The following is a 10,109-nucleotide window of genomic DNA, read 5'->3' on the forward strand; positions in this document are numbered from 1 at the left end:
GCCGCCCGCTCACCGGGTCCGCACGCCCAGGCGGCGCCCTCTGTCTGCTCCGCGCACGCGCACGCCGCCTCGGCCGCGAGCCGCCCTTCCCGGCAGGCGGCGAGCTCCGCGGATACGGGGGCCGGAAGTCCAATCCGCGCCGGGCGCCCGCTTCGCGTGGGCGTGGCCATAGCTGCCTCCGCCCCCCACCCCGAGGGCCGGGCGGCTGGTCAGAAAACTGCAACTCGGGCCAGACGCGACGCATCTGCTGGCAAGATGTGGCTCGCGCTGGTCCTGCTGCTGCTGCTGCTGCTGCTGCTGCTCCTCGCGGGCATCCGCCGCGCCTACCTGGGGCAGTTCGCCGGGCGTTCCCCGAACCCTTTCTCGCAGGACGTCAGGCGGCCGCCTGCGCCCCTGGTGACCGACCGGGAGGCCAGGAAGAGGATCCTCAAGCAAGGTCAGCGGGACCAGGGGTCCGCGCTGCGCTCGAGGGCCTTGCCAGCTGGACTGGCCTCAGTTTCCCCGTGATAAAGTGCCGGGAAGGCCTCCTTGCACGTGGGGCCCGTCGTAGGTGCGCGGTGATGACTTTGCACTTGCAAGCTCGGCGGTGCCAAGGGCTTGGCATAGCCGGCGCCTTCCTGCCCTGCAGCCTCTGCGGAAGCGGGACTTTCCCCATTGACTTTCTGACCCCAGCTTTCCCGCACAGAAACCTCTCCCCACTGCAAGAGGAAATGGCTTTGCCGGCCAAGGGATTGGATGGGGCAGGCATGGTCCCAGCTCATAGGACCTAGTCTGGATTCTGAACTTGGGAGAGGCTCAACAGGGCTCCTCAGCTCTAAGCCCGTTGCTCCAGCCGATAGGAAACTCAGGTGGGGTTACCTGCAAGGTTAGAGAGAGTATTGCTGGAAAAATAAGCAAAAAACAAAATGAACGACCCCTCGCCTCCGAAGTATCCCATTTGATCTCCAGCGGCCCTCTTGCTTGTAGATTTTTTCCCTTTGTGACCAGTCTCGCTACAGTCAGACGATACTTTTTTTCTTTGTGTGCGTGTGTGGTAGTGGGGTTGAACTCAGGCTACACATGCTGGGTGAGTGCTCTGCAACTGTGCTACATCCCCAGCCCTTCCTACTTTGTGGCCTGGAACTTGTGTTCCTCCTGCCTTGACCTCTTGAGTAGCTGAGATTAGAGGTGTGCACTGCCAAGCCTGGCACTAGGAAGATTTTTAAAGACTAAATGTATATGGAAATCCCATACAGCACCAGTTGTTCCTCTTAAGGTGTTCGCTGTCCTCCCCAGTGCAGGGGGTGGTGCTGTGATTTCTCAGAGTAGCAACCTCTGGGCAGCTCAGTCCTGCCTGAGCCTCTGAATCAGTATCTGGAAGAACCACATGCACCCCAGCTGCTCTGGGGGCACTTGCAGACCATACATCTTCCAAAGAAACCCAGCTTGTGTATGGCTGGTTCCTGAAGCTGCCAGCCTGCCCCCTAGCATTCTCCCCATCCCCACTCCTTTTTCTTTAAATATATTTTTCAGTTGTTAATGGACCTTTATTTTCTTTTTTTATTTACATGCCGCGCTGAGAAGCGAACCCAGTGCCTCACACATGCTAGGCAAGCGCTCTACCACTGAGCCACAACCCTGTTTTCTTTCCTGGCTCTTGCTCCCTCAGAAGGATCTGCACTGAGGTTACCCACCTGTACTGTTGTCCTCTTTCTCTTTTTGATCCTGTAGTTAACTGATGCCTACTTTTCTTCAAAGCTGTACACATCCCCAGGTATGGAGTGGTTGCTGTTAAATTAGTTCAGACCAACACACATCACTGACTGGTCGTGAGCACTCCATCCCAGTTGCAGTCAATGGCTACATGCTAAACCGCTCTGAGGTTTCTTGCACAGTTCAAGCTAGGGGGGCGTCTTTGCCGTTTTCCTGCCCCTGCCTGAGAAGCACACCCTCTTCCTCCTCCCTTCTGTTGCAGTTTTCTCGATGAGTCGTGTACCAGAGAACCTGGATGTGGTGGTGATTGGCAGTGGAATCGGGGGCCTGGCTGCAGCTGCGATTCTGGCTAAAGCTGGCAAGCGGGTCCTGGTCCTGGAGCAGCATACCAAGGCAGGGGGCTGCTGTCATACCTTTGGAAAAAAAGGCCTTGAGTTTGACACAGGTGAGGCTTGTGTGGAAAAGGGTGGGAGCAGCCATTGGGGGTCGCACATTTCGTCTGTCCTGCAGCTGCCATCTTCTTTCTGGGCACCTCTTTCCTTGTCTGACAGCCATACCTGCTGATCTGGTCGTGTCTGCTGTGCCACCTCCCTGCAGGAAGGAGGGCAGCTCTCTGCACCATCTCTTCCACATTACTTTCTTGTTCCCTTCCCAAGGTTCAGTTCCATTATCCCTGTGCCACCTTCTCTTCCCACCCCCCAACAGGGATCCATTACGTTGGAAGCGTGCAGGAGGGCTCCATTGGCCGCTTTATCTTGGACCAGATTACTGAAGGGCAGCTGGATTGGGCTTCCCTGTCCTCACCTTTTGACATAGTGGTACTAGATAGGCCCAGTGGCCGAAAGGAGTTCCCCCTGTACAGCGGGAAGAAAGCATACATTCAAGGCCTCAAGGAGAAGTTTCCCCAGGAAAAAGATGCCATCGACAAGTACATGAAGCTGGTGAAGGTAACTTAGACTTGCTCAGGACCCCAGTTTATTCCCAAGACTGACCTTCCTCATTAGTAGAGGGCTGGGCAGAGGAATGGCTGGAGTGGGCAAGGCTGCAGGCGCAGCCTGCCACTCCTGCTCTGGCCTCTGGAGGGCACTCTGCTCTGCTGACTATGCTGGCTTCCAGGTGATAGCTCTCTGCTCCTTTTTATTTCTTCTGAGATGGGATTTCTGAAAAGGAATCTGACCAGGAAATTAATAAGTAGAGAAGACTTACCTGAGTGTGCAGGAAAGGAAATATTCAGAGTACAGAGTTTTGTTTTTTTCCCAAATTCAGGCTGGGTGCAGTGGTGCACACTTGTAACCCCAGCTGTGGTGTTGGGGGACAGAGGCAGGAGGATCCCCAGTTCAAGATCAGCCTGGGCAACTTAGCAAGTCCTGGCATTAATTCATTTATTTATTTATACTGCATAGAGTCGCCCTACCACTGAGCTACGTCCACAGCCCTTTTTAGATTTTATTTTGAGACAGAGTCTTGCTAAGTTGCCCAGGCTGGCCTCAAACTTGCAATCCTCTCACCTAAGCCTCTAGAGTTGCTGGGATTACAGGCATATGCCTTGCCAAGACCTTGTCTCAAAAAGCCTGGGGGTGTAGCTTAGTGACAGCGCCTCTGGGTTCAATCCCCAGCACCGCAAATAGCAAACACAAAAACAAATACAAACTAAAATCCCCAATTCAGCAGTGCTCACAGGGGTAGGTGTTGCTGGCCCTGGGCTGGCTGGGAGCTGTCAGGAGAGACATTCCGTTGCAGCTGCCCCAGAGCGGGGCCTGTTCCCATGCTTGTCTTCTTTCCCAGGTGGTAGCCGATGGAGTCGTTCATGCCATCTTGCTGAAATTTCTCCCGTTGCGCATGGCTCAGCTTCTCAGCAAGTGCAGGCTGCTGACTTGGTTCTTTCCGTTCCTGCACGCATCCACCCGAAGCCTGGCTGAGGTCCTGCAGCAGCTGGGGGCCTCTCCCGAGCTCCGGGCTGTGCTCAGCTACATCTTCCCCACCTACGGTGCATATTAACTGCAGGCTCTGCTGCCCCTGGACAGGGGCCTGGCCTCTTTGTCTTCCTTCCCGAACCTGCCTGGCCGACAGATGGACCACAATGGCCCTGGCCCTCTGCAGCCTGTGGAGAAGTCTGTGCCACTGTGCAAGTCCCCTTCACTCACTCTCTAGCTGATTTTTCTGTTGGCCAACACCAGGCTCCTGGTCTTGGTGACATGCTAGTTTGCAGGCTCAACCTTCCGACTGGCCCCAAGGTTGTAAGGCACTGGTGGGATGGAGATAGCTCTTCTGTGGCCCTTGCCCCTGGGAGCCTGGGGTCCTACAATGGACTCGGTGGTGTGGAGTTCCCTTCTGAGTGGTCCTGGGTCCCTGCTCACTACCCTCCCTCCCCTCTTCCTGTAGGTGTGACCCCCAGCCACACCACCTTTTCCATGCACGCTCTGCTGGTTGACCACTACCTGCAAGGGGCCTTTTATCCCCGAGGGGGTTCCAGTGAGATCGCCTTTCATACCATCCCTGTGATTCAGCAAGCTGGGGGCGCTGTCCTCACAAAGGCCACCGTGCAGACGGTGTTGTTGGACTCAGCTGGGAAAGCCTGCGGTGAGAGCCATGCTGTGGGCTTCGGGGTCCCCGTGGGCACAAGGTCCAGAGGAACCAACCCCGTGCAGGCTGAAAGGCTAAATCTGCTGCAGAGCAGTGGCGGGCGGCGTAGTGATGAGTCTGGAAATGAAAGGGTTACGTGGTCTCCAGAGAACAGTTCGTAATTACTTACTCCGTAGATAAGAATATGTATCCAGTGATCCGTGACCCCCTCCTTGACTGTGGGGCTGTGTCATTTTTTTCTTGGCAGTACTGGGGATGGAGCCCAGGGCTTTGCACATGCTGTCAAGCACTTGACCCCGAGCTAGGTCCGTAGCCCAGGACTGTGTCTTCTCTATTTCATTTACTTATTTTGAGATGGGATCTCAGTGTGTTGCTCTTTTGGGCTAAACTTGCCATCCTCCCTCCTGCCTCAGCCCCCTGCAGCCAGGACAACTGGTTGTCTGTACGTTTTCAGGGTTTGCTTAGTGATGGGTGGAGTGAGCAACTTGTGCCTTTGGTAGGCTGCTGGAGGCCAGCGGGTGTCAGGATATTGGCTGTTAGTGAGAGTGGCAGAGATGAAGCTGGACACAGAAGGGACCAGATCACAGAAGGCTCAGAGGTCAAGGATTCCTTAGAGTGTTTGGGTGTAGGCCTCTGGCAGCAGCAGAGGGACCTGGGAGCCAGTGTGCTGTGGGGTGGAGGGCACCAGGAAAGACTGTGGCAGAGGTGGGGTGCTTGTGGTCCCCTCCCTGCTGGCCCTCTGCAGGCTGGACCCCAGGTCTGAGGAGACGGGGTGCAGGCCAGGAGACCTGTGGAAGTCTTCCTGGTGCTCAGAGCCTCAGCCGAGCTCCTGTGCTGCAGGTGTTGGTGTGAAGAAGGGACAAGAGCTGGTGAACATCTACTGCCCCACTGTGGTCTCCAGCGCCGGCCTGTTCAACACCTACGAGCACCTGCTGCCAGAGAGTGCCCGCTGTCTTCCAGGTAAGACTGCTGCGTGCGGCTGCCTCTCCCCCTGGACATTCTCAGCCTAGGTGACGCTATCCCTCTGTCTTACCAGATAAAAACTTGGCGTCGCGCCCCAGTGACGGTGGTTAGGGAGGTGGCGGCCCTGACAGGTGGATCGGCCTCCTCCTGCTGCCCAGCTGGGAGCGTCAGGAGCAAAAGCCAGGCTCCTAGTGCTCCTGCGGGCCTCACTGGAAGGGGCAGGAGAGGTGGTCAGCCACAGGGACGTCGGGGCCAGTGAGGTGGGAAGTCACATCGGGACAGTGTGTGACTTGAAGCTCTGGTGTGATGCGGGGAATGGAGGCTGCTGACCAGAGGGGACCAGTCACTCAGGAGGGAAGACAGGTCCGGATGAAGGCCTCCAGCTGGGGCAGCAGGTGGGAAGGACAGCAGCCCCGGATGTGGCTGGGATGGAGTCCATGGCTGTCAGTGGTGCCTGGAGAGCAGTGAGGAGGGAGCTGTCCCCTGGAGGGAATGCCAGGGAGGCTGAGAAGCAGTCGTTTGGTAGAAAAGTGTGGTCCTGGGTTTTCTAGTGGGGCGCAGGTGGGGTGAGGTGGCAGCTGAAACTGTCTCTAAGGTTTAAAATGGCACCTCAGTCAGCTTTGCATCACTGTGATAAAATACCTGGGATAACCAACTCAAAAAAGAAAGCTTGTTTTGCTTCACAGTTTCAGAGGTTTCAGTCTTGGTCACTTGGCTCTGTTGTTTTGGGGCCTGTGGTGGCAGTTTGCCACAGTGGGAGGCCTGTCTACCTCATGGGAACCAAAGAGAGAAAAGGCTGGACATGGTGGTGTACCCCTGTAATCCTAGTGGCTTGGGAGGCTGAGGCAGGAGGATTGGAAGTTCAAGGCCAGCCTCGGCAACTTAGCAAGTTCCTAAGTGACTTAATGAGACCCTGTCTCAAAACAAAAAATAAAAAGGGCTGTGGACGTTGCTCAGTGGTTAAACACCCCTGGGTTCAATCCCCAGTACCAGAAAAACAAAGAGGCCCAATGTTTGCTTCAGAGACACACCAGGGAACTCAGCCTCCCTTTGGGCCCCAACTCCCAAAGGTCAAACCACCTCCCAGCAACACTGCAGACTGGTGACCAAGCTTCAATATATGGCCTTTGGGGAACCCTTACCAAAACCACAGCAGCTGGGCATGGTGGCTCACGCCTGGGTCCCAGCGGCTGTCTAAGTCCTGGCTGGGGACGTGGCTGCGTGGCCCTGCTGCCAAAACCAAACCAAACCCAAAGCCATGGTGGGTGGGGTCACCAGGCCGTGTCCGCAGAGAGGTGTCTCTTGGGGTGACCTGAGTGGGGCATAGCAGAGACTGCCCAGGGCAGGGCAGCGGGCGGCCTGGCTGGATGCGCCAGCCTTGCCCCCTCCTCTCTCAGGAACTCTGCCCTGACAAGCCCACGTCCGCCTGGCCCGCTCCCCTCCAGGCCGCCTGGCCCGCTCCCCTCCAGGCTGCCAGCACCCCAGTCCCACTTTGGGCTTCGCCCCTTGCATACCCTGGCCCTGAGCCGTCCCGGCTCGGGCACCGTGGTCTCCTGGAGCAGCTCAGAAGCTCTCCAGATGAGCCCCATTGCGTGCTCTTCCCACAGTGGCAGTGCTGACGCTTGACCCGAGACCCCAGGAGCTGGGTAGGGCTCCTTCTCCCAGTTCTTGGGGGTGGGGATGTTCTGGTCTGCCTCTCAGAGGGGAGCCGGATATCTGGTGGCCTCTGGGACAGGCAAGGCCAGCTAGACCAGGAGTGGAAGAGAGAAGCCTGGCAGAGGAGCCTTTTTCCACCCACTGAGGCCGGGGACATGGGGTGGTTGAGGGACAGATCTGGCTTCTCATCCTCTTCCTTCCAGCTGGGGAGAGAGGCCATTCTGAGGGGCTTCTGGAGACCAGGGGTTTCTTCCCGCACCTGCCTGTACCCCACCTAGATGTAGGACCTGGGTGAGAGCAGCTGTGGAAGCCCATGTTCTGTCACCCGTGCGCCCCAGAGCTGGGGGTCTGCCGTCATCGTTGATGCTTCCCTGTGCCCCCAGCCCTCAGCATGTGGTCCCTCGTACTGTCCTGCAGAAAGCCTCTTCCCAGCAGACAGGCCTCCCGTGACCGCTGTGTGCCCAGGGCCTGTGCCGCAGGGCCCAGTACATTTCAGGGCATCAGCGGTTCTCATTCCATGGAGGCAGCAGAGTGGCTGGAGGTGGCGGCTGGAGGGGGCGCGGGGGTACAGACGAGATCACGGGCGTTTTCTAAGAGCTGGTCTGGGGTCCTCTGCCGGGGAACTTCGGGTGCTGCTCTCCAGGTGCTGTGCCCTCCGCCGGCCGTGGAGTGCTGAGCTGTGCTAGCTGGTCTCCAGCACATGCACGGCCATGCTGACGACGAGCTCCATAGGAACAATAGCCGTGTAAATGCTAAGAAAAAGCCATGCCAGACCTGTCCACATGGTCTTCACCTTGTCATCTGCTCCTCATGTAGGCATTAAGGGGTGATGGAGCAGGTATCCAGCTGTTCTGCAGGTGCTGCCCGCCAGGGGCAGCCCGGGGCTGGGCATCACCTGTGCAGAGCTGGATCAGGCTCTGTGTGGTGGGCAGGAGACAGACGAGTGGGCAGAATGCCTGGCCCTCCTAGCTGGCCGCGGAGGACCAGGCTGCAGATGTCTGGAGCAGGGTGCGGGTCTGCCCTGCAGCTCCACCAGGCCTGCCTCACTGTCTGGCAGGTGTGAAGCAGCAGCTGCAGATGGTGCGGCCGGGCGTGGCCATGTTCTCTGTCTTCATCGGCCTGAGAGGAACCAAGCAGGACTTGGGTCTGCAGTCCACCAACTACTATGTTTATTTTGACACCGACATGGATGAAGCGTAAGCGTGTACTCTTGGGCACAGGTGTTGGTGGGGCTGCCCGCCCACGGGACCCTGTGTGCAGTGCGGGGGCAGGTGTCGGCTGGCGTCAACCCTCGGGGCCTCCTGCCTGGATGCTGGGGTAAGCAGTGGGGTGGGACCCCGGAAGGGTTCACAGGGCACCACATCTGGCGACGTCCCCACAGGATGCAGCGCTACCTCTCCGCGCCCAGGGAGAAGGCCGTGCAGCTCATCCCCCTGTTCTTCATCACTTCCCCTTCAAGCAAGGACCCCACCTGGCCAGCCCGCTTCCCAGGTGGGGCTCGGTGGTGAAGCTGCCTGGGCCAGCGGTGGGCAGGGCTGCACAGCAGTGACCCCGCTCTGCGTCCCCAGACAGGTCCACTATGATCGTGCTGTTACCCACTGCCTACGAGTGGTTCGAGGAGTGGCAGGAGGAGCCGCAGGGGAAGCGCGGCCAGGACTATGAGGCCTTCAAAAGCTCCTTTGTGGAAGCTGCTGTGTCTGCGGCCCTGCAGCTGTTCCCACAGCTGGAGGGGAAGGTGAGCGGGCACGCAGGTGGGGATGAGACCCTGGTTCTCCAGCTGTTCCCTAGGCTGGAGGGGAAGGTGGGCCGGTGTGCGGGTGGGGACGAGACCCTGGCCCTGCAGCTGTTCCCTAGGCTGGAGGGGAAGGTGGGCAGGTGTGCGAGTGGGGACAGACCCTGGGGTGTCCCTGCCCTGTGCTGGGGTGGGGCCCTCCTCCGGGAGGCAGAGCGGGGTCTTTGGAGCTCCCCTGAACCTTGCCTGCCTGCTGCCTTAGGTGGAGAGCGCCACGGGAGGGTCCCCGCTGACCAATCAGTTCTTCCTGGCTGCCCCCCGAGGGGCCACCTACGGGGCTGACCATGACCTGGGCCGCCTGCATCCTCACATGGTGGCCTCCCTCAGGCCCCAGAGCCCCATCCCCAACCTCTACCTGACAGGTATATTGCCCATTCTTCCAGGATCCGTGACCTTGGGCCTCCCTGGCACCCTAAGTCCTGCAGTGGGACTGACGGAGGGGACTGTGACCTGAGCCCCGTGCCCTCCTGCTCCCCACGTGGGTGGACACTCACAGCCTGTGCTCTTGTCTCCCAGGCCAGGACATCTTCACCTGCGGGCTGATGGGGGCCCTACAGGGCGCCCTGCTGTGCAGCAGTGCCATCCTGCAGCGGAACTTGTACTTGGACCTCAAGGTTCTCCGCTCGAGGGCGCGGGCCCAGAAGAGGAAGTGGCTCCTCCGGCACCCGGCGCCCTAGTGCCTCTACTGCATTAGTTCCCGGCACACAGAAAGCACTGATTGTTCTGATTTCTGGACGGGTCTCCAGTGGGAGCTCTTCCTGGGGGCAGGTGGTGGTCTTCTTACCTTGATAATGTCTTTCCTCCTAACTGGTCGTGCTGCCCATGGCAGCCTTGAGGCTGCATCTCCAGGGTGTATATTCCCACTTCCCTGTTTTGATTCGACACAGTGAGGTGTCCTGGGGATGGGACTCAGGTCTGAACACATTTTTCCTGTGGTGCTGGTGATGGGACTCAGGGCCAGGTAAGCGCTCTGCCCCTGAGCTACACCCCAGGCCACAAAATGCATTCCTGTTTCACATGTGCCTTATATACAGACCATGAGTATTTTATAAACAAAACCTTTGCACTTCGACTTGTCACATGAGGTCACAGTGGTACTCAGAGAGCTTTGTAAAATCCAAGAGTTCTTGATTTCAGTCAGGAATGCTCAGCCAGCAATGAAGGACAGAGAGGGAGATGATTAACAGTCAAAGGTTAAGAAAAATAACCTTTTCACTTACTACCTGAAGTACCAAGGGCCTTGTTTTAGTACATTTTGATACAGAATTAATAAATTCAATGGTTTCATTGCTTTGATATCTAAAATTTATTTTGGTTTCCATTCAGTGACAAAATCACATTGAGATGGCATTTATAGAAGCTCATTAAACATGTACTGAAAAATATCATTAGACCAAATAAGTTTTAAAAAAATAAAATTATA

General features: G+C 57.4%; 1 protein-coding gene across 1 annotated transcript; it reads left to right on the forward strand.

Annotated features, from left to right (window-relative positions):
- The first annotated feature begins 108 nt into the window (after positions 1 to 108).
- RETSAT (retinol saturase) lies at positions 109 to 9,977 on the forward strand. The gene is made up of 11 exons (XM_079110000.1): positions 109 to 436; positions 1,955 to 2,137; positions 2,398 to 2,639; positions 3,478 to 3,679; positions 4,075 to 4,272; positions 5,116 to 5,235; positions 7,952 to 8,090; positions 8,276 to 8,385; positions 8,463 to 8,629; positions 8,889 to 9,048; positions 9,203 to 9,977. Exons 1-11 carry the CDS (start codon positions 256 to 258, stop codon positions 9,361 to 9,363), a joined length of 1,863 nt encoding a protein of 620 aa, XP_078966126.1. The 5' UTR covers positions 109 to 255; the 3' UTR covers positions 9,364 to 9,977.
- The last annotated feature ends 132 nt before the right edge of the window (positions 9,978 to 10,109 follow it).

This window comes from Sciurus vulgaris, assembly GCF_902686455.1.
Source record: "Sciurus vulgaris genome assembly, chromosome: 14".
NCBI classification, from domain to species: domain Eukaryota; kingdom Metazoa; phylum Chordata; class Mammalia; order Rodentia; family Sciuridae; genus Sciurus; species Sciurus vulgaris.